Source organism: Drepanopeziza brunnea (genome assembly GCF_022702325.1).
Source record: "Drepanopeziza brunnea f. sp. 'multigermtubi' strain 214-2 chromosome Unknown ctg12, whole genome shotgun sequence".
In the NCBI taxonomy this organism is placed as follows: Eukaryota; Fungi; Ascomycota; class Leotiomycetes; order Helotiales; family Drepanopezizaceae; genus Drepanopeziza; species Drepanopeziza brunnea.
In genome coordinates, this window is record NW_027094075.1 from 531086 (window position 1) to 554356 (window position 23271).

Consider the following 23271-nt stretch of genomic DNA (forward strand, 5'->3'; position numbering starts at 1 on the left):
ATGGGTATTGGGTATTGGGTTGAGGGACGTGCTGGGTACTGCGGATCGATGGTCTTGGTTGTGAATACCGGGGCGTGGATACGGTGGCGTTCACGGTACATGGCTTGGATTGCTGGCTTCTTTACCCGGGATTCAAGATGAATGGTGAGGCGAGGAGCAAAGGGTTTACGCTAAGGAGCCGAAAGAGTATGAATGCGCGACAGCGATTTTGTCTCTAAGCCTTATCATTACCAGTAGTGATTGCGTTGCATTAAACGAAAATGTTTTAATGTCCGTTTGATCGTTCGTATAAGTGTTCAGGTGTAAGACTCTTATGACTTCTTTATTTTCATTTGAGGAGTCGAGGGGTGAGAGAGCTGGGGCTGATTGAGATGGGTGGGTGTCAAGGCCGAGAGAGAGGCAAAGCCAGAAAGAAGAAGCACCTCTTGGATTTTTATCAGAGGACGATCTACGGGCTCGTTTGTTTCTGTAATAAAAGAAAAAAAAAAAACATACTGGCGGCTGGTCTGTGAAGGGAGGTGAAGGGAGGTGGAGGGAAGTGGAGCGGTTTCTTCATTCCACATCTGGTTGCTCTCATTTGAGGCAGCAGCAGCCTTTGGCAGTATGGCAGGGCAGGGCAGGGCCATGCTGAAGCTGTGCTGCTGGGTGGTGGGATTTCATTCTGCATATATATAATATTTTTTTTTAAAAATTTTTTTTAATGATGTTTTGGGGGAGGGGGTTGATTTGGTTTAAGCGAGGGAGGAGGGAGGAAGGAAGGAAGGGAGGGAGAGAAATACTTGATGGAGAAAAGGGGAGGGAGGATCTTTCTTGCCCGTCCATAGATTATTTTTTTTTAAAATGAAGGAGCTTGCAATATCGATAGGCTATTGTTACCCTACTGCCGATTTGTGATGTCTGGCAGCATCATAGATGATGATAGCCAGTAAAAGTGTACATAAATGAAATGGTAGACCACACGATCGTCATGTTGCTGTTCTACTCTACTCAGCATACCGATCGACCTGTCGAAATATCTCGCCCCTGGATGAGATTCACTTCCAAAAAGTAGTTTCCTGGTGTAACTTCCTTTAGGTTCCACCAGCGAGGGCAATACCACCGAGCCTCAAAATGTTTCCAAATGGGTATCCTACCATCCCCTTCCCGGCTCTCAATCGCCCGTCTTCTGACCCTCCTCCTTGCCACTCCTAACAACAAAATAAGACCCTCCAGACCCCTGAACTTTATCCCCCGCTGTCCCGAGCACATCCCAGTTCTCCACGTCTCCCGTATCGACTTTCTCCCCCCTCCTCCTCCTCGGCCTCCGATTCCGCCCCACCACATCCTCCTTTGCCAGCGCCTCCTTCATCTGCTCCAGCCCGATCGTGATATCCCTCACCCCCTCGTCTGTCTCGTCCCTGATGTTCTGCAGCGGCTCCACGCCCTCTGTATCGACGTTCTGGATGTCATGCACGAAATGCAAATGCGAGTGCAGGTCCGCTAGCATGCAGGCTTCTTCTTGCGGGGTCTTGGGGAGGGGAAGCGCGGAAAGGCGAAGGAGGTGGTGCAGTTTCTGAGGGGTGATTTCGGTGGTCGGCGATGGTGCTGCGGGGATTAAAGAGCGGACAGACCAGGTTGGTTTGGAGAGGAGGGCGGCGATGTCGACGGGGGTCTTGGACTTGAGATTGGGACTGGGACTGGGATTGGGATTGGGATTGGGATTGGGAGGTGGTTCTGAGGAGCTGTAGTGTCGGGGAAAGGGGATGCGTTCCATGCGAGCTTTAGACGTTCTGAAGATGGATGCTCGACAGCTTTGGCATATGAACTTGGTCATCATGGACGTCTTGAATGGCTTTTCAATTGAGTTAGTGATTGCGTACGGGATCGAGGGTTGGACATACCATGCTAAAGTAGATAGATGGTCTCTCTTTGTCGATCGTCTTCTGTCTCCGTTGCTGCTGGAATCCCTGATCACATAGTCGTAATTGCTCAAGAAACCTATTTTGTATCTGGCATCAAGAGTACATAGTTATTGCCACGAGATTTTCTTTTTGATACTCATAGCCTTCCTGCCGAACGGATGTTCAAATAAGCAGCCTCGCCAAGCCCCAGTCCCAGCTTCCACACTAGTATGAAGCCGACCTCGTCAGAGCTCAAGGCCAGAGACACGTTGACTTCGAAACTGCATATTGACCACTCGACTCGCAATAAAATCACAAGCTTCAACCTTTCATTTCGAGATATCAAGAAATACTACAAGTATGGCGCAAGATCCTAGAGCTCTGCTGCAAAAGGTGCACCACCGAAACTTACCCCGCCATCTAGTACTCCAGTACTCTGATAAGCTCTCTAACACTTTCCACAGGCAGACAAAGCAGCTTCGGGCGCTTCAGGAGGATTCAGTTTATTCGGTGGCAGGCAAGAGAAGTGGGAGAACGCAGCAGATCTGTACACACAGGCTGCAAACGCATTTCGCATGCAAAAGCTCAGTACGTCCCTCCCCCTCTTCTTGCTACACCCGTCTCTCACTAACAACTCTACGCAACAGACAAAGAAGCCGGGCAAGCCTTCGAAAAAGCCGCCGTTATCCAGACGAACAATCTCAAAGAACCAGACGATGCCGCCAACACCCTGACCGAGGCCTTCAAAGTGTACCGCAAAACAGATCCCGAAGACGCTGCGCGCTGTCTCGATGTTGCGATTAACCACTACACGATGAAGGGGAACTTCAGGAGGGCGGCGACGCACAAGCAGAATCTGGCGGAGGTATACGAGACGGAGATTGGGGATCCGAAGAGGGCGATTGAGAGCTACGAGTTGGCAGCGAGTTGGTTCGAGAATGACAATGCGGAGGCGTACGGTCCCCGCTCCTCAAGCGTATCGAGAGAGAGAGAGAGAGCAATGCTAACAACAATTCTCGGGATACAGGTTAGCAAACAAACTCTACCTCAAAGTCGCCGACCTCGCCGCCCTTGAATCCGACTACTACAAAGCCATCTCGCTCTTCGAGAAAGTGGCCGCCTCCTCCGTGTCCAACAACCTCATGAAGTGGTCCGTCAAAGACTACTTCCTCAAAGCCGGCCTGTGCCATCTTGCTTCCGGCGATCAGGTCGCCTCGAACCGCGCCTTCGAGAAGTACCGCGACATGGACCCGACGTTCCCGAGCCAGCGGGAGCACCAGCTGCTTGTGGATCTGTACGAGGCGGTGGAGCAGGGCGACCAGGAGGCCTTTGCCGACAAACTGTTCCAGTATGATCAGATGAGCAAGTTGGATAAGTGGAAGACGGTTATCTTGTTGAGGATCAAGGATGCGATTGAGGAGAAGGGCGAGGACTTTTCTTAGACGTCTGGGGAGGCGGTGCGGGGATTGGGGTCGGAATACATACGGGTGTATGTGGCGTTTCATCTGCTTTTGGGTTACAGCTGGGCCTGATATTGGGAATGGAGTAGATCTCCTGCGTGGATGTTAAGATCAGAACGGCGAGATTTTTAAGTATCTTCTTCGTGGACGCGAGTGTACACACACTGCAATCAGTTGGGTTCTGGAATGTGCCTGTGAAGCTCCGAGTACCTCTCAAAAGCTTGCACAAATTATGGGCAATGGTCCAGGAGCTATGACTTGCAGGCTCTTTCTCAGGGTGCTTCAACATTGACGTGTGAATTCTACCGAGCGATGCTAAGGTAGGTCCAATGCTGGTTTTCCCATCTATTGTCACTAAGCATGTGCGGTCGGCTACTTCTGCACCATGTACCCGTCGTCAACCCTCGCCTTCTGAAAGTACTTCTCTCAGACCTTCTTATCAACATCCTTCTGCATCCTCTCCTTCTCCCCCTCAACATCCACCCCCTCTACCTCCTTCCTCTGCTCCTCTTTCCTCTCCTCCTCCTCAAGAAGCGCAAGCGTTTCCTCCTCCCTTGCCACCTCTTCCTTATCTACATCTTCCCACCCAATTCTCTCCAATATAGCACCAATCAGATACTGGTACCGTAAGTGCCCGCTCACCATCGCGCTGACATCCACACTCTCCACGCCCGGCACGTCCTGGACAGCCTGCAGCCCGGCAACGCCGTACTGGATGCTGCTGGTGCGGTACAAGAAGGCGAGAATGTAGTCGTTCTCCGAGTATACGTTAACCAAGCGCCCAGCCACGACGCTGCGCATGGCTCGCCAGACAGCCGCATCTGACGGGGCAGGCGTCCCAATCAAGACTACTGATTCGACGAGGCCGAAGGCTCTACGCTCTGCCAGACTCATCAAGCAGGAGTATATAAGCCGGGCTCCGACGCTGTACCCAATGAACGTGACCGGGCGCTCCCCCTGCGCCTTGTTAATGATGGCGTCTGCCAGCACCAAGCCAGCTTTATCAGCGCGGTTTTTGGCGACGGAGAAGGGGTTGTCGACAATCTTAGAAATCTGTAGGAGACCGATGGGCCACAGAGCGGTCATAAGCGAGGCGAAGATGGTGCGCGAGATGATCTCTTTCTTGGCTATGGACCACGCGGCGCTCTTCACGACGGTTTCCAAAGAGGTGCCGAGTTTAGATAAGGCGTCGAGCTCCCATCTGAGGGCGAAGATCTCGCTTTCGCGCCCGAGAGCTCGCCAGGGGGTAATGATGTCTTCGCGCTGGGTGATCCACCCGCTGATACCTATAGTGACGCGCAGCCGGCGGTCTTCCTGCTTGGGTTCGTGGTGCTTGCTGCCTTTGAGCGGGAGGAAGGCAAAGTCTTGCACTTCTCGCGCGTAAGAGTCCATCATCTTGCCGGTCATCCTGCCGCCATAGGCCCCGAAGAGGCTTCCTACTATTACTCCGCTTTGGGCTAAGGTTCCCAAAAGGCCTGCTGTTGCAGTGGCACCGAGGCCTAGTCCGGTAAATACGGTGCCCAAGGCTCCTGCGACAAGGGGAGCGGCGAGTCCGCCTGTGATGCCGATGACGGCTGCACCTGCGACGCCAGCGAGTCCGACTTTCCATCTGCGAGCGACTTTATTCTCGTCGCTGCGTTTCTGGGTCTCGTCGGTGCCCGACATGTGTTTTGCTGCCTCTAGTAGGCCCTGCGCTACTTTTACTTCGTGCTCGGCGAGTATATGAAGCGGGAGGTGGAGAGATGAGGAGACATGTAAGAGGACGACTCTAGAAGGAGCCACGTAGTGCTCCAGGGAGAGGAGGAGAAGCAGCATAGCATTGAGAAGGAGGATACGCTTGTCTCTCGGGAGGGAGTAGAGAGAGGTTGAGGTCGGTGGGTAGAATTCCACTAGGGCTGCGTCTGCTTCTTCAATGTTGGTGTTCTTGCCTGATTTATGTCAGTATAGTGATTGATATCTGTCTAGCAATGCACGCACCAATAGCCTTTGGTTCTGCAGCAGGTCCATCCTTGGATATTGCTTCAGGTGTTGCCTCGACAGTAGCTTTATCCCTCTGCTCTTCAACGACCTCTTTCGAGTTGTTAACTGCAGTGCCAACCCTAAGTATCACCGAGTCCCTCCAAGCATCAAAGAACTTCAGTGAAGCTTCCTTCAACTCCAGCATCTTGGGAGCCGACAACTCTTTCTCTCTCTCCTCTTGCAGCTTTCTTGCATTCTCGTCCTCTTCGGTCTCGTCTCTCTCCTTCGACTCGTCGACATTGGGATTTTTATCAGTGATTTTCAGAGTTTGTTGGGGTGGTTTAACAGTCGTGACAGACGCGTCAAAGGTGTCCATGATTTGCTTCCGCATGAGCTCGGTAATGTTGGCCAGCAACAATGTCAATTCGACTCGTTCTTCTGTTGAGAGGATGGAACTGAGATCTTGCTCATGGTCTGTAGAGGCCTCTGCCTTCTCGACTGATGTTGCCATATTATGGTGTTGTTCGAGATTGGGTTTTGGGGAAATGCACCCCGCGATGTCGATGAAGTACGAACGAATATCCTGGCAGACAAGCAATGACGTTTGGCTTGGAATGGAGCAGCAGCCTCGGTCGCATGCTGGTTCGTGCATTGGGCTTGATCACACGTGATCTGGATCGAAGGTGGCTATTGATTGCCTACTGAGAGGTGAGTAAATGGGTAGCTTCTTTAGCTGGGAGGGAGTGTAATTCTTGAATCTTCAGAAAATAATATAAAAGGACAATGCATGAGATTTGCATTTACCACACGCTTGCGCAATTGTGCATTGCGACTGGCTCCATACTCGTATTGCAATGAGCTGGTCTAGTAAGGAGAGCTCAATCGAAGCAAAACAGATGAATGGGAAGGGTATTTAAAATATGGAGATATAGCTCAGTCTATTGCATTCAATATGCAGAGAATATAGAGACATTCAATCGAGCTCAGTTTCAAACACAGTGTAGTAGCCAAGCGAGGGAAGTGAAGAGAAAGACTGGTACAGCATTGTTCCATATGATAGAGAGTCTAGGGACTTTCTTTAACCATCAAGAAAGGACAGATAAATGATACGAGAATCGCTCCAAGTCAAGGTGCTTGCGTCACCCTGTGGTTTTGTAGCTACCACATATTCGAGAGAAGTTGAAAAGCACCGACGAAAGAATCCAGTGTGACTGGCGACTCTCTGGCTCTGCATCTGAATGTGGCGATTGAGAAGAGGAGAGTCAAGGACTCGTAAGGAAACGGCTCTCGAAAAGATCAAAGATGCATATAGTTCATAACAATGCATATGATAGATAAAGTCAACAAATTGGGTACAGCAATAGTCCCAGCTGAAGATACCGCTCCGTTTATGCTTTCGTCACTACTGATGATAGACTGCCCATCTCTGCTTTCTTATTCTGCAGAAGACCTTCGAGTACTTTGACGAAGGACCCCAGTCCGATAATGTAGAGAGAGCATTTCCGACTGATCCATGGCCGGGCCTTCGCGAAAGCTGGCGCCGCAAACGACCTGCACTGAGTCACAGAGTGGCCTCGGTCAAAGTTTTCGGCTCCGCCTTATTGCTTAAGGTACGGATGTACTCATTGCCTTCACGGCGTGTTCTTGGGCGCCTCCAGGGTATCTTTGACGGGTTCCTCGGGCGCTTCCTTCTGCGTTTCCTTCATGGCATCCTTACCCAGAGGCTTGTTCACCTGCTTGATCCAGCTCGGCAACCATGAAGCCGACTTCTCTGGCTTCAATGCGGCCTCGGTAGCAATCGTCCGACTCGCTGCTGCTTCCGCCTTCTGCAGGGATTCAATGGGTTCATTCTCCGACTGCCTCACGAGTTCTAGAGCTTTCCTATCGAAATTATTAGCATGCGCTATCAATATTGGCCCACACACCCCTACTTTTCCTGCTCTTTCTTCTCCTCCAGCTGTTTTGTGATTTCCGGTCCAAAGACCCATAGTCCTGGCCGATAATGAGGGCAGAACATTGTGGAGGGGCAGTGATATACTTTACTGACCATTCCCAATTCCTAAACCACCAGCCAAGACGATTGGAATTAAGCCCCGGATTCTGCTCATCTTCACGCTGTAATCGTCGAGCGTGAGCAACTCAAGGTAATGATTGAAAACTGAACTGACTTCTGCTCGGACCGATGATGTCTTGAGTCGGCTAAATTAAGTGCTTAAGCGTTGATTAGGTAAGGAGTCGCGTCCCGCGATTTTCAAGACGCGTCAACACTTACCAGGGTTATCATAACCACTCCAACATCGAATTGGCATTTCGAACACGACCCAGGTTGCCTTGATTATGCCATACGAATCCTATGGCAACTTGGAAGGAGAAAGGCGTGGTACCGGACTCCGACGACGAAGATGGGCTAGATAGCCAAAGCACGACGGGCTCCGAAAGCCCCAATAATGAGCCACGATTTGACGATGCAGTGGAACTCGATGGGAATGCTGGAGCTACAGCTAGAGAAGATGGAGATGGAGATGGAGTTTCAAAATTTAGTGGTGCTGCGGGCCTAGAAGTAATACCACGGGAGCCAGATGTCGCCACTGAACAAGGCCTGTTTCCCGGTGCAGCAGAAGACGTCGTCGAGAATTTATTTGAACAACTTGTTGAGGGTGGTGCCGACTTTCCAGAACCGACCCCAAGTTTTCCGATGGGAAATAAAGGTCTTCGACTATTTTCGGACCTCGACAGAGACGACAATCCTCAAGCTAAGGACGGTGTATCACTTTCGCAATCAGGAAATGGGGTACCAGCAGAGGACGAGATCTCAAGAAGCTATGTCCAGATCACTTCTCCGATTTCGACGACACTCTCTTCTCCACTCTCCTCTCCACTCTCTTTTCATACGAGCAGTGAGCCAACTCTACCTATCATTCGAAGAGAACAATCAATGTCTCCCTGTCCACAGCCAGAGGTACCTGAGGTTGTTCAACTTGGCATAGAGAATGACCCCTCTAAGCCACTGCAAGAAGTACCCGCCAGCACCGCAAGGCGTTCTCTCCGACAACGGAATGCTATCCAGCTGCATCCTTACCTTGTGGAACAAGAAAAGTACCGGAAGACGTTGAAGGCAGGGGGTATTGCACCTGTGAGGATGGAATCATCCCCAGAAGATTCACGCCGCCCACATCAGCTCAGCTCCTCACCTGGCCTGGAATCACAAGAACAGGATTCGCAAAGCACTTTTTTCGATCTAGGTGAACGCCAACACAATGACATGGACTGGGATCCGACTACCTCATCTCCGGTACGGCCAGAAGAAATGCCTCCGGACGACGAAGTCATGAATGACGCTCTATCAGGGGCCAATGATGACGAAGATGATGAGGAAGAAGAGTTTCCTGCTTTGAATAAGCTTTTGAAAGGACCATCACGATTTCCGAAGAAATCTGAGCCAAAGCAGCGGCTCAAGACATATGGGACCAAATTCAAGCGTCCCCTACCATCAGAGAATCAAATTCAACCTCCGACCCCGGTCCTCTCGAATACTTCTGCAATGAGAATTTTCGATATACCTGCATCGCCCCCGGCAACCAGTTCTCCGTTTGCTGCTGCCTCACGCCGCGGACGAGCTCCCTTGTCTCGTGCTGGATCAAATTCCATCGAGCCAACGCGAAGCATTGCAAGGGTCGACGACGCATTTTTACAAACTAATGATCTTCCAACTCCAGCCACAAGTTCGGTGAAAAATGTTCAGGTAATGATAGATTCAGACGTGGAAAGCGATGACCCGTTTGCCTCTGACGTTGAAAAGTCGCTTTCTCCCTCGTCCTCATCGAACGAGTCTGAGAAAATCCGCAGGAAAAGCAGGAAGATTCGAGGTGTACTTCCTGCTTCATACCTTCGACTGGACCAGGCGAAGAGATCTAAACCAAGCATTGAAACTCATCGGGATTATGCCAGCATTTCTCCTGTCAAAGACCCATCTCGGCGTGGTGTTGCCTTGCCTCGGATGCGTCAACACGCGAAAACTTCGTCGACTTCAGCCGATGCAGGACTAGCATTCCTCTCGGATTCAGAAGACGATGAGAACGAGCCAATCAGTTTCGCAACGGAAGTGGATTCTTTGGAATTGGAAACTATATTCGATCAGTCGCGGCTGGGATTTGCCCTCGAGGATGATACGATTGATGCCATGTTGCCGTCCAAGAAACGGACATCAAGAGGCTCAACTCAAATGCGTAAAAGAAGGAAGATTGGATCGGGCTTGGGAGCTCGAACAGAATGTCGAGCATACAACAAGTCAGAGCGGATTACGGACTATCTCAGGAAACCTGGATCCATGAGACAGTCAAAATCTAGCGGAAGCAAGTCGGCCCGAAAGAAGAATGACTTGCAACGTCCCAGAAAGCCTGCTGCTCCAAGGCTTAGCATATTGGATGTAATGGATGATGTGAATAGAGGCGATAGTAGTCTACCGGATTTCATAAAAATTGCTGCCCGTACTGCTAGGTCTCGGGTAGGACAAGGTCGACACAGTCCTTCCAGAAAGTTCATCAGGTTGGCAAATCGTGCAGACACCCAGGAAGCTCAGTCGGTATTGCAGGATTGGAAGCAAGGCAAGCTTTCACGGAAGCCCCGCAAACCTCAATCAAGTACACCTTCAGTGGCACAGAGAAGCGCACTCCAAGAGATTACGAACAATGCACAAGGCAGGCTTCCAACACCTGTCGGCAGGAATGTACTAGATGGACATCATTCTATGTCAAAACGCAAATTTGTGGTTTCTAGGCGCCAGCAATCAATGAACGACTTTGTGAGGAGGGACCAAGCAGCCCCTCAGGAAGTGGCTTATCCTCGAAGTCATAGTATTAGCTCGAGAAATGCGATTAAACCACAAGGCCGCTATCTTCCAGCACGCCCTGCACAGCTCGAGTCGACTGGATTTCGATACTCTGATCCATTTGATGATGCGTCATTTAAGAGGAGGAAGAGGACACTTGATGCTCTGTACAGGAACACACTCAAACGGCGCGTGCCACAGATCAACCTCCAGTTGAGCCGATTTCTTGCAGACGATGATGTCGTTCGGCCGTCCGTCGAGAAATTTCCCGACCAGGACACTGCAGGAGCAGAAGCCGATGAGCTCAAGGAGGTCGGTGTCGTCCGGCTGCCAAAGAAGTCCAGCCGGCGCAGGAAGCAATCGCCTCACCGAATTGATGCAGGCGCTGCAAACTATCGGCAGCCTACGGATCCGTTGATCCTAGACTTCTTCACCCCAATAGACGAACCCAACGATGACAACAGCAAGCTATTAGGACTGGGGAAGTTTGGCACCAGTTATCCTTACCATTTCGACATACTCCCTTTGCAGCCTGGGATCTTCTTTCACGCAAGCACGCTCATCGGCGGCCATCGACTGGCAGATGCTCTTCACGACAAGAGCCCCACTGCCTTGGCTCCCTCGAGATCGTCGATTCCGTCCTTGAAGTTCGCAGACAAAATCCTTACTTGGACAACGTGGGATGAACAGGTCTCTTCCGAAGTGGGTGTTTGTTTTGATTGGCTTCTCGATCGATTCCAGGCCCAGCAGACGTCGAGCCCTCCCACGGCGGATGCCATTGAAGTCGTAATATTCATACTGGATTATGTTCAGTTTAATGTAAGGTTCGATGGTACTCTCGATCGGGAAGATTTTGTTTCGAGAATGATAGAGGTTCTACAAGATTTCTCAAATCGTTTCGATGCGAAGAAAACATTTCAGCAAGCACAAATCCGTCTCACTGTTGAAGTACTCTCTACGTGCATTTTGATCGTTCTGCGCCTGCTCAATTCGATTCGGACTCAGTCGGTAGCAAATATCTCGAGCTATTTTGTTGAGGATTTGCTCAAGTCGGTTTCTGGTCATTGTATCGACTTGCTTCTCTCTCAGGGACTTGAACCTGTTCGAAAACTATATGACGATCTCCAGTACCTCTCTTTCAGAGAAAGAGGAATCAAAGGCGACCAACACGCTGTTAACGCCTGGGTAATACTCATCAAGGTCTTGGGTGCTGCTGAGATACCAAAGGGTTCCTTCTGGGAACTTGCCAATGCTCGCCTTTTGAACAATCCGATGCATAGAGTCATTGACGCTCCATCAATGGAGAAACTATGGTACGCAATGTATACTTTGCTTCCACTTTGTGAGTTTGATGAATTTGGCGTTGTCGTTCCCGGACTGCGACACACATCAAAGTTCGATAATTGGTACCTGCCTCAACAGATTCTGAAGCGGATTTTTTCGCTGTACAAATCAAACGAACGGCAAGCACCAGGGTTCAATGAATACTGCAGGGCGCTTTTCCACCGCTGTCACTATCTCATGACACAATGGGGCTGGTGGAAATGCCATCCCATCATTGGAGCTTTATTTGACTTCTTTGCTTCTCACAACCTGGCCCATCTGCGCAATGAGGAAGTCTACAAGTCGCCGCATTTCTTGGAGCAGCTTGATGCCGAGCCAAGTCTTGCTATTGAAGCTGAGGACCGTTGCTTCCACATATTCCTCAAGATCATCGCTCTCGGCATTCAGCATCTATCAAAAGCTGGAGACGTCAAGAGCATCCGAAACCTCGTTGCTCGACTGCTGCCAAATCATGACAGACAGTTTCCAAAGGAGGAGACCATCCATCATCGGGATCTCTCAGCGTTACGAAATCACCACGACATTCTTTCCACGCTCTTTTGGGCATCGCCACCCGCCCAGAGGCCATCTCTATCTCTTATACAGGAACTCGTGATCGCTGAACGCTCTCATAATGAAGCTTGTCTGATCAACATCAGAGCCTGGGAAAACCTGTCCCTATTCATTGTCACGAAAAACCTGGACAATGAGGCATACAAGCCTTTTACTATATGGCAGAGTGCTTTTTTTTCCAGTCTCTGCCAACAATACCTCGATGCGGAGCAAGACCTGCGACAGCAAGCAGAGCTTCTGGAGAAAAGCAGTGGCCAGGCGATGTCAGAGTCGAAAATTGTCAAGACTGTCTTGATGAATCGGCGAAGCATCATGATTCCTATGTGCACATCTATCAGGGCGATGGCGAATGCCATCAAAGCTGCAAGATCTTCGAATTTGGCCAGGGAGGCTTTGAATTGTGGTAAGCCTGACCATCCAATCTGCAAAGTTTTTGCTGATGAAATTTAGATGTTTTTTCGAGGGCCTTGGACGCAGCAGTCCACACAAACGGTACACTGTCTAAGCCCCTGTTGGATGAGTGTAGTGTGGCCCTCTGCAAATACATGGATCAGATCAAGCTGTTTCACCCGCCTGCTGCACACGATATTGTAGTTGCAGGTAATGGAGAAGCCGATAGCCAGGATAGCCTGGATATTCTTGGGGGCTGGGAGCGCTTAGAAATGATACTTGTGAGTCTGATGACGCCCCTTTTCTTGAATTTTGCTAACGGTTGCAGCCTCTGCGACATAATGTCCTAGACAAACTTTGTCCATTAGTAAGGAGGTATTTGGAAAGCGAAATTGAAGGTGGTCAGGACAGGGCTATGATGACCCGTCTTGTTACTTGCTGGGCGCGCGTAATATCGCTTGTGTCGGAGGGAGGTGGAATAGTAAGTCATCATGATTTGTTCACTGTCTCAACTGGGCTAACGACTTCATAGCCTCTCGAGTCATTCCTCACACGCGGTCAATATGCAGTCTTTGAAAATAGACGGACATGCAAAATTGCGGAACTGTATTGGCCGTTGTTCCTTGCAAGTCTGCTTATACATGGCAAGACACTTTCAGACTTACAGGTTGGTCATAAAGCGTCGCCTATTTGACTTGTATTGACGTATGATCTAGCTTCCCAGTTTTATTATCGGGTTGGAATGGTTACTGAGCCTCATCAATTGTCAAGCTATTCCAGACCATGTGAAAGCGTTCACTCTAGAGTTGCGCAAAATTGGGCACTATCTCACCGAATTGGTTGATCTCGACAGACTGGACCAGACGCACATGGTGCGAGGTATGCCTCTACCCTGTTCTATACATGTTTCATTACTAAAGCTTCCCAGCCGCCATTCGCAAGATGAGCTCGGTTTTAATAGAAGACGTGACGGAGGCTAAGGTCGGACTCCCGATAAAGCAGGCACATCGTCTCTTCTCAGACATGCTTGGTGAAATGATGAAATCGATGCAACGCCTACTCGAGTCCTTAGAGCCCGGCACAGATCTTCACAACTACCACCTCCAGGTCGCTCGCTCAATAGTCTCGGATATTAGAAGTTATGCGAGCGACTTCAGTACAGTTCCGGAATTCTTCCTCAAAGAGTCGACCCATTACTGGCCGCATTACGACGACCCATCTATGTATGGTGCCGGCCTCATATCGTATTGTCTACGCCTAGCACATCAACCCGACAAGACTACGATGGGGTTGTTCTACTACCTCTTGAATGGATGGAAAAGCTCTATGATCTCTAATCGCATGCGTGGCTACATCAGCTGCATCCGCAAGGGAATGAAATGGTGGGACTTCACTAAGTTCATGCTCTCCGACCTTGTCCCCGCTCTCATTGCCACAGGCTTCCAATTCTCAGGCTGGCTAATATGCTCAACTTTCCTCCCGGCAATCAGCAACCAAGTTACTCGGCTCCTGTCCAACGCTGGCTCCAAGTCCGAATGGGTCTTCGAGAACCTCCTCAACATTCTCAAGATGACAATGAACGGCACCATCACCTTCGCCCATCAACAAGGCTACAACGTCAACGGCGTGCACCCCGACCATCGCGGCATTCTCGCCGTAGTCTATAAGTTCTGGCTCGCAATCGCACTTCCCATGCGCGAATACGCAACCCGGCACTCCCAGGAAGAAGCACTAGAAGAAGTGTCCGACCCGCTTAGCAGCTTCGTCTACAACGCTTTGCATGCCTTCCACGCCAGAGGCGAGCAAATCATTCCATACCCAGCCGGCCAATTCGACGTCCATCCCGGCAAATACACGGATAAATTCGTCGATGCTGTCGCCCAGGAGATCAAAGAGACGTGGGATTTTCAAGATCAGCAGGGTTTCGAGGTGGTTGTTCGGGGGAGGGGGAGCGAGCGTAGTGCTGTGCAAGTATTTGGAGAGGGATTAGGGCGAGTGCTGGACGTGGATGTTGAAAGGTACGAGTGCGCTTTTCCTGATAAAGAGGAGTTGGTTTTGAGGCCGAAGAGGAACATGTATCTGGAGAACATGTACTTTTAGTGCAGGACCTGATTGTGGGCGTGTGCTGTAGTGTAGGCAGGGTTTTTTTTTCTTCCTCTTTTTTTCCTGGAAAAGTACAAGTCGCGAGGAATTGGAATTGGAATGAATGAATGAATGAATGAATGAATGAATGAATGGGGTGGCTTTTGGGCTTCGTCTTCGCAGCTGCTTGCACCTGAACCTGACCATCAATCAATATAAACGACAACCCAACCTGCCAGCGAAGCCGAACGGCCCCTCGTCGTCGTCAGCCTCCCCAGTTCAACAACGTTCTTTTTTTTTTCTTTTTTCTGTCTTTTTTTTTTCTATAACTATCTTTCACCCCTTGGACCTTGACGCTAATAAAATCAACCCGAATTATCACATTACTGAAAACTTCTATTCAACTCCCTAGTTCGAGCCTCGAGCCTCGAGCCATTAACTACTTCTCTGGGCTTGCTTGATTGATTTATAGATATAAAGATATCAATATATCTATCCATGCGCTATAACTGATTTGATATTCCAATCTACTTATTCTATAGACTGACTGAACTATTCCTCTGACCCTTTCGTATAGATAAGTTACGTATTATGAGAACAGAAAGATACATGGATACCTACTGATTTATTCAACTGTGGTATAGGTACCTACTGTCGTGCTGTTCCTGCTTGGAGGTGGGCTTACATTGCTGGCTGGCTGGCTGGCAATGGATACCTATTTACAATTTTGCGATCAACGGATTGATTCCTGTGCAGCAAGCATACTTATTTGATTTTCTTTCAATCAACCACTACCCACTCCCCCCGCCCTCGATCCTCTCCTAATAGTTTCGATAGAGCATATATTCGAGCATATATTATTCATCTTGTATTCTAAACACTATTATTACAATGATATACAAGCAAATCACAAACCGCGCAGCGCCCCCAAAAAGTGCCTGATCAGCGAGCTCAGCACGCCTAGATGCCATGCCAACCCTATACGCCCATGAATGCCTTGCTTTCTCCACCCGTCTCTCTCCCTACAACCCCATCTTCCGCACCCTCGCAGCTTCCGAGTCCTTCTCCTCCAACTTTGTTCCTCCAAAGCCCAACCCAGGACCCTTTTTCTTGCGGCCCTTGCGATCACCGTATTTCTCATCGAACTTGCGGATCGCGGTCAATGTGCTCATGTCCTCGCTGATTGATGCGCTGATCTCCTCACTCGCTTTGTCGAAATGCGCTTTCGTCAGCGTGCGCTTCTCCGGGTAGACGTACTTCTCCTCGCCGGTGTGTTTGGCCGCTTCGGCGTTCTCTTCGCGGATACAGGCGAGCGCTGCTGCCACTGACAGATTCTTGAGATCCGAGCCGGAGTAGAAGGGGGTATCGGCGGCGAGCTTGCTCAAGGAGACGGAGTCGTCAAGAATCTCATCTTTCAGGTGGATCTTGAGAATTTCTTCGCGGTCCTTCTCCACAGGAAGATCGACGAGCAGGCGGCGAGGAAGACGACGGAGAACAGCTTCGTCGAGGTCAAAGGGGCGGTTGGTGGCTACCATTATGAAGGCTGAGAAGTCGTTCATACCGTCCCATTCGCGGAGGAACTGATTGATCATCTCGCGGTGGGCGTTGCGGTTGTGCTCGCCTCGAGCGGAGAAGATAGCATCGGCTTCGTCAATGAAGACGACACATGGTGAGAGTTTCTTGGCTAGCGTAAAGACTGCGCGGACGTTCTTCTCGCCTTGCCCTACGAACATGTCGTTTAGGTCCGCGGCTGTGACTTCAAGGACCGTGGCGCCGCTCTCTTTTGCCACTGCCTTTGCGAGAAGAGTTTTTCCCGTTCCAGGAGGCCCGTACAGGAGTACTCCGGGGATCTTGTCAGTCGCAAGGACACCATAGGAGAAAGCTTCTGGCCGCAAGAGTGAAAGACTCGTGAGTGTCTTGAGAGCCTCCACTGTTTCCTTGGGAGCTCGGATATCCGCAAAGGTGGTACGGATCTCAGATGGGAGAACCACTCCGCTAAGAAGCTTGGACTCTTGTTGATTACACTTCTTTCGGAGCTCCCTCAGCTTAGCTTTCCCTTTATTTTTTTCCGCAGTGAAAGTCTCGTTCTCGTCTAAGGTCACTTCCAAGTCGGGGTCTTCCTCCTTTAGTTCAGCAGCCCCCCAAGCAAATTTGTGGTTGTCGCTCGCTGAAAGAAGCGTTAAAGCTTTGCTGAAGGTATTCCCGTCATATATACTGGATGGTGTCTCAAGAGATCCCAGAATAGTCATCGCAGTGCGGTGAACGCGAGCGTAGGTCCACACTGCCTCTTCCAACCCCGAAGAAAAGACCGTGGCGCTGTCGAGATCTTTCTCGATGTCAAGCTCACGAACTAAATGGTCAGTGCCTTCAGTGAGATTCAAGATCATTTCTTCAATATTTCTAATATTGATGCTGCGCAAGCGGGCCTTTTCATCTTTCTCAAGAGCAGTATCTTGATGTTCTCTACGTTCAGGAGGTACGAAAATCGTGCGCTGTTCGCCATTCACGATATCCGATTGGAGATGTTGTATGTCTGGTCTAGAAAGGCCTGAAAGTGGATCATCTGGCTGAACAGTCGTTCCCACAAGGATGATGTCTCTTCCAGCCTGCCATTTTTTGTTGACGGCAGTTCTGAGTTTGTAGAGAAGTTCGGACCCTTCTGGTACGCCAGACATCTCCTTGTAGTCTCGAACTTGCACAATGAGTGGTTTAACTTGTTTCTCTGGGGATGGATCTTCCACCTCAGCATCTGATGTAGGTTCACGAGCACTGGAATCGGTCGCACTAATCAAAGCTTCGAGCACCGCGCACATTTTCAGATCATTCCACTTTTCGGTTGAATTTTGTGACGCTGGTGAAGGCATACCCATGCCCGGTATGCCTGCTTGCACCGAAAATATATTCATGCGTCTGCCATTCGCATCTGGGGGCGTTTGCCCGAACTTGCCAAGATTTCGACCTAGCGAACGGCTCAGGATCTCGCTGAGGTTGGGTAATCCTAGTTTTGGCACGTCGTCTTCCTCTTCATCCTGTTTAACGGGTTCTTCCTTTTCCGAGTCTAGTTTCTTGTCATACGACTCCAGTTTTCCCACAGTCTTGTGAGCTTCGTATGCCAAAAGACCGGTTTTTGACCAATGCCACTGCATGCAAGTCAGCATTGCTTCTCCACAATGAGTCAAAGCCAAGCTTGTGAGAATGATTCTAGGTTTCAATGATCGTGAAAGAGAAAAGATCTGAGGAGATGAACGTACTGCCGGATTCCCTTCTGCATATGACCCAACTAATTGAGCAAGATCTTGGGCATCTAGCCGTATCAAATCCGCCTCCAGTTTTGAGGCTACTGTCTCGACGATAGAATCTAGGTAGTAACTTCCGCCATCTTTGGGACATTGCAATACAGTAACAGGTCTTGGGATTGGTTGGTTTCCCACAAGCTCCGGGGGCCGCAAAGCTAAGCCGGCCTTTAAGGTTGCCAGAATCTCTCTGTACACATCAACCTGTATCGAATATTTGGCAGCATCCTTGGTCTCCAAACCGCATGCCGAGATATCTGTGAATTGCCGGGCTATCTCGGCATTGAATTTGGTAGTGTCATCGCCTTCCTGGACTCCACCAGCTGGAGCCCCACTATAGACAGCAAGAGATCCGCTCAACGCCTTTGAGCTCCCAGCACGCTTGATGTTATGCTCATAGAACCACTTCGGCAGGACCACTGGTGGCAGACCTTCCGGTTTCTGACGTAGAACACCGCGTAAGCGCCCTCCTGTTCGATTCCTCACCTTCGAGGCCGGAGCGGGACTGCCCACCTCTGTTGATGCCGTCGTGCCCTCTGCCGTGCCATTTTCGAACTTCGCCTCGTCCCCTCTGAGGTCTGGAGATTTGGGAGCCTGGCCTTCCTTCCCAGGGTCCGCGGCTGGTCCAGCTGCTGGGTCCTCGGGGCTCTGGCGCGAAATCGGGGAGCGGTGGAAGTTTCGATGCGGGAGAGGATGTCTGGACCCGGCGACAATTCGACAGGCGCGTCTCGTTGCAGGTCTCTGAGCCGTCCGGAAAGCTTGCAGCGCTACAGCATGCATTCGGGAGAGTTGAGCGCTCAAGTGAGCGACTGAGAGGTTGTTTGGAGGTTAAGACGCCGACGACGTTCTGATTGAGTTTGTAGCTCGGAACCAAAGGCTAGGTGAGCTTGATTAGAGTTTGGTCATGTGATGTGTAAGTCACGATGGGGGGTTTTTCTTGCAAGGGAGTCCGATGCTTCTTGTCCAACTTCAGATATGTTCAACTCCTTACCATGACCGTACGAAAGGCAGAGCCTCCTAGCTTCGAAAGCATATGCATTGTTTGGTCTTGAATTGTCTCGACTCTCCCAACACACAATAAGAAACTTCGACCTTTTCTATTTCTTTGCTTGCTTGGGCTATTAGGTTAATTGCTCAATATCTGATGTTTATATTTCCTCCAAGAGCTGTTCTTTCATATATGCTCTGTGTATCGAAATCCTATCCCTTGCATACTCTCTCGCTTGAGCCTATGTCAGTTTGCACTTATCATAATTACAGCCTAGCCTGAACAGGCATCTTCTCCTTTGCAATGTCGTTGCTCATCTGCCTACTTATCCAGTCGCTAATTGCCATATTCGTAATCATCGGGTTCACTCCAGAGGCAGAAGGGAACACAGACGCATCAGAGACATAAAGCCCCTCCGTTCCCCAAACCTTGCCTCGCATATCAACAACACCCATATTGGCGCGTCTACTCATTCTGCAAGTCCCCATTTGATGTGCAGAAGCAAAGATACCAGCAGGGGGCTTGTTACCTCTCTTTTTCACATCCTCAAGCCAGGCATCGAATCGAACTTCGGTTTCTTCCGGTGTCTCCTCCTTTCCGGGAGTTGTGCGGATGAAGGGCGGTGTTCCCGCGATGGCAACATGCACTTCGCTGGCACCCATTATGAAGTTGATCCTACCTAGAGCGATCACACCTTCCAAAGCGTGAGCTCGGTCGAATACACTCGGAGTGTAGTCTATTCGAGGGAAACCAGTGTCAGGGTCTTTGTATACACGTCCAGTGTCGCGGTCTCGGACGATGGAAATGAACGAGTTCATGTGTCGGTACTTGAGAGCTTGGAGCTTCCAGTCCAGTCCGTTGTTCCAGTTCATGAAAGTCAGGCACCAGGACGGCATCATGCAAGTTGTTTCTAACTTCGCCCCGTGGCCGTGCTGATCCAGATTCTCCAAAGAACCAACGACGGATGTGAGGATTCCGCCTTCCCATGGACGGACATCTTCTGGGTATACCGCTGAGACGGTATTGACAGGATGGAGATAGAGGTTGCGGCCAATATGTTTGTTCTGTTCACATATCATCAGCATCAGAGACGATTGTTGGGACAAGAGTCTTACAGTCAAGCCACTGTTCTGGAGGATCACAGGAGACCACAGCGTTCCAGCCGAAATAATCACTCGCTTAGCTCGAATGATGACTGAAGCGGTCGTCCGATCAGTATCGAGGCCATCTACACCTCCGTTTTTATTTCGAGATACCCAGGTTCCCTTCGCTCCTACAGCAGTTTTCTTGCCACCTACGTTTTCAAAGAGGATTTTTTCTACAGTGAAGCCCTCAGCGAACTTCGCTCCGGCTCGTTGTGCGTCCGGGAGCCAGGAAACAACAGGCCCCTGTTTCTCTGCTGCACCACATCCCAGGGTGCAGTGTCCACAGAAGTGCTCGTTGCCTCCGGTATTCTGTGGCACGGCTTTGTAGGTCATCCCAAGGCGTCTTGCTCCTTCCATCAAAACTTGGTTGCCGTGATTGTGTCGGATATGTTTATCGCTTACGCCCATTCGACCACACACCCTGTCAAGCGATTCCTGGAAGTCTTGAGAAGTAAAAAGAGGAAGACCACGATCTTTGGACCACTCGTTCCGGACGAATGATTGTGGCTGGAGTGAAGCACTCCAATTTATGGTGCCACCGCCTCCCCAATTGCTCCCTGCGATTACAATCCTGGTCAACGTCAGCAGCTACAGATAAGACGCCGAGGTAGGTCTTACATTGAAGCATCGTCCGAAGATACGACTCCACCATCAACATAGAGATGAATACCCCCGTCCTTTTCGGACATCGGCAACTGGCTGGGAGAAAAGTAGTACGATTTGTCAACCACCAAGACTTGATGACCAGCTTCTGCGAGGTTTTTGGCACATACACCTCCCCCACAGCCGGACCCCACAATCAAAATCTCTGTCTCGTAGACTTCAGACTCCCCTTCTTTGCCACCTCGTCCAGCCTCGAATCCCTCGTGGCCAAATTGCTCGAACTGGTATTCGAAGTGTGCACCCGGTGTATAATGATCTGGGACCTTCGGAAATCCAGTGATGGGATAGAAATTTGGCGAAGTTTTGATCCAGAGGTTCTTAGCCACGAAAGTGAGTTGCTTGTAACCTGCTTGAAGTGCAGGAAGCGAAGAGGTCCTCCATGAATTGAGAATTTGCGTCCTCGTCGCAATCGGTTGCTCGTGGAAAGCAGTGATGGATGAAGTGAGTAACAACGATCCAACCCTCGTACTGTACATGGTATTAATATTAGATTCTTATTATTGTGATTTCGGAAAGGGAGGAGTTTGCGTACTTCAAAGCGCTCAGCAGAAACGCAAAACCCTTCCGAGCATCTTCCCTACTGAACTGAATCAGGGTCCTCTTGACCAGATCATGGAACTCTGGGATATCACTGGGTTTCTCGGCGAGATATTGATCGAGTTCAACCTCCGAGGGGGCGATTGTCATATTCCGTTTCAAGTGGTGAACAGCGGTGTTGTACGTGATGTCTGGAATCAGCTCTTCATTCAAGTCTGTTTTTCCCGTGGCGACCGATTCGCGTTTTACGGACGGGATGACCGTGTCCATGAGGGCCATCAACGTTGTCCATTGTGCTTCCGTGAAGTCTATAATCGAGGAGTTAGCTCGCATCATGCCTGCGTGGTACGAAGTAACTCCGGAGCGATCCAATCCTGTAATCACTTACAGTTGCCTGCTGGAGGATCGGGCAGAGCTGCCTCGAGGGGAGCCACGATCTTGAGTGCCGTCGTCGTCATCTTGATTAAGATCAATAGATAGATAGATAGATAGATATCAATGTATACAGCTCCTCGAGCTCGAGAGTCTAGGTTGATAACCGGAAGACAGCGATATCGTCGCTATTGAGGTAATTCGATATATACAAAAAACACGGACAAACGCTGATGATATAGAAATATACACAAGTAAACTGAAGTTGAAGTTGAAGATGAGGTTGAAGTTGAAGTTGTCGATTCCCTCCTCTATCTCTCTAGGAGATGTCGTTGATGTGAGTGAGTGGTTTGAAGCGAGCCTCGGTCGAATGCAGGATCTACATCTGCCCCGCCATGCGATGCGACCCTAGGATCGCCATGTCGCTAGCGAGCCAGGGTAGTAGCAGCATCACCTAATCATATATATATATAATGTTATATATATATATAATATACATATGATATGTATTATACATTTTTATATATATAAATACATGTATTTATGCTGATCAAAATAACCTCATTTCCCAAACGTACGCATATCCATTCCCCATGACATACGCTTTTGTTTTCTTTCGCTTACTTAGTTAGATTGGATTGGATTGTTGATATGTGAATAGTACCTGGTAGTACTGCCGTCAGCGATGCCTTTTCTCGGCAAAACCTTTTCATTCCACGCGAGTCTAGTTTCTCTCGAATCAAACCAAATACCAAACGGGGATTATTGATTCAGTACTTCGTCACTTGTTTTCCCCGGCAATCGAAGGGAGATCTGCTGGGCGGAACATAGCTCCGTAGCTGAGCTTTCTTCTCATCTTATTGTCTTTTGATACCTTTCAACAACTCCTAGCATGCACAGGATTTGCATCCTTCCTTACAGATCGCGCCTCTATTTGTTTCGCAACAATATATTATTATGCATGGCTTATTCATCTACTCGACTGCTTCACTTTTTTCCGTTTGATTTTGGACGATGCCTGTATGCGCAATTGAAATAAAATAAAGTGAAATAAAAACAGGGCGGGGATTCTCCAGGCGGCAGCTAACCGCTGTGAGCATCTGGTCCAGTATAGTCGGGATTTTCTCGTTCCCGGAGCTTGAGTGGGTTGGCTAAAATTGATAAGTGGGAGAAAGAGGAAAGGTGTGCGGTAGTGGGGGAAGAAAGGGTTGGGAAAAGGCCGTTCATTCAGTCAGCTATGCAGCTACGCGGGTGGGTCGAACGAACCGAACGAACGAACGAATGTGTTCAATTGAGACAATCCGTACATTTATCACACGGCTCTCTCATGCTGCATGCACCACACCCGCCCGCCCCCTCGGTGATCCATGGGCGCTCCAAAATATTGTGTGGCGTGTCGATCAGCCGGAGGGCTTGCCGCTGCACTGACGTTACGATGGAATTCTTTATCAGTTATCACCTCAATCACCAATCTCCCATCTGCGGCACAGATGCAGAAGATGCATACCTACTGGACTGGCAACTGAACTGCAGATAGACAGAGGCTTTCGAGAGTCGAGACCTCTTATTTTCCAATAAGGCCAGCAGCTACGGAGCTCGGCTAAACGAGGGTGAATGTAAACAAATATCAGTTGGCTAATTCGTTTATTAGTATATTGAAAGTATTGATGCAACGGTGTAAATCGGAGAATTAAAGAGATTGATTGGAAGCAGGGAGTGTTTTTCGGATTGTACTCCGTACATGATAGGGATTTTTTGTTTAGTGCTATGATCACGCT

The 23271-nt window shown here is 49.6% G+C and overlaps 7 protein-coding genes across 7 annotated transcripts; 2 read left to right on the forward strand and 5 right to left on the reverse strand.

Moving 5' to 3' along the window:
• Nucleotides 1–1150: 1150 nt before the first annotated feature.
• L3040_006932 (uncharacterized protein) lies at nucleotides 1151–1883 on the reverse strand (the record flags this gene model as incomplete). Its single annotated transcript, XM_007296836.2, has 2 exons — nucleotides 1151–1831; nucleotides 1881–1883. 2 exons carry the CDS (start codon nucleotides 1881–1883, stop codon nucleotides 1151–1153), a joined length of 684 nt encoding a protein of 227 aa, XP_007296898.2.
• A 357-nt stretch (nucleotides 1884–2240) lies between these two features.
• Nucleotides 2241–3322, forward strand: L3040_006933 (uncharacterized protein; the record flags this gene model as incomplete). The annotated part of the gene is made up of 4 exons (XM_007296837.1): nucleotides 2241–2273; nucleotides 2345–2468; nucleotides 2528–2834; nucleotides 2908–3322. 4 exons carry the CDS (start codon nucleotides 2241–2243, stop codon nucleotides 3320–3322), a joined length of 879 nt encoding a protein of 292 aa, XP_007296899.1.
• A 444-nt stretch (nucleotides 3323–3766) lies between these two features.
• On the reverse strand, nucleotides 3767–5810 carry L3040_006934 (uncharacterized protein; the record flags this gene model as incomplete). Its single annotated transcript, XM_007296838.1, has 2 exons — nucleotides 3767–5268; nucleotides 5318–5810. 2 exons carry the CDS (start codon nucleotides 5808–5810, stop codon nucleotides 3767–3769), a joined length of 1995 nt encoding a protein of 664 aa, XP_007296900.1.
• A 1120-nt stretch (nucleotides 5811–6930) lies between these two features.
• Nucleotides 6931–7407, reverse strand: L3040_006935 (uncharacterized protein; the record flags this gene model as incomplete). Its single annotated transcript, XM_007296839.2, has 3 exons — nucleotides 6931–7180; nucleotides 7231–7291; nucleotides 7347–7407. The coding sequence occupies 3 exons, from the start codon at nucleotides 7405–7407 to the stop codon at nucleotides 6931–6933; spliced, it is 372 nt and encodes a 123-aa protein (XP_007296901.2).
• Nucleotides 7408–7652: 245 nt separating this feature from the next.
• L3040_006936 (uncharacterized protein) lies at nucleotides 7653–14513 on the forward strand (the record flags this gene model as incomplete). Its single annotated transcript, XM_007296840.1, has 6 exons — nucleotides 7653–12426; nucleotides 12474–12694; nucleotides 12742–12894; nucleotides 12946–13080; nucleotides 13130–13292; nucleotides 13342–14513. The coding sequence occupies 6 exons, from the start codon at nucleotides 7653–7655 to the stop codon at nucleotides 14511–14513; spliced, it is 6618 nt and encodes a 2205-aa protein (XP_007296902.1).
• Nucleotides 14514–15517: 1004 nt separating this feature from the next.
• On the reverse strand, nucleotides 15518–18568 carry L3040_006937 (uncharacterized protein; the record flags this gene model as incomplete). The annotated part of the gene is made up of 2 exons (XM_066156094.1): nucleotides 15518–17635; nucleotides 17747–18568. The coding sequence occupies 2 exons, from the start codon at nucleotides 18566–18568 to the stop codon at nucleotides 15518–15520; spliced, it is 2940 nt and encodes a 979-aa protein (XP_066010909.1).
• A 474-nt stretch (nucleotides 18569–19042) lies between these two features.
• Nucleotides 19043–21579, reverse strand: L3040_006938 (uncharacterized protein; the record flags this gene model as incomplete). Its single annotated transcript, XM_007296841.2, has 5 exons — nucleotides 19043–19840; nucleotides 19892–20492; nucleotides 20540–21052; nucleotides 21117–21429; nucleotides 21510–21579. The coding sequence occupies 5 exons, from the start codon at nucleotides 21577–21579 to the stop codon at nucleotides 19043–19045; spliced, it is 2295 nt and encodes a 764-aa protein (XP_007296903.2).
• Between the last annotated feature and the right edge of the window lie 1692 nt (nucleotides 21580–23271).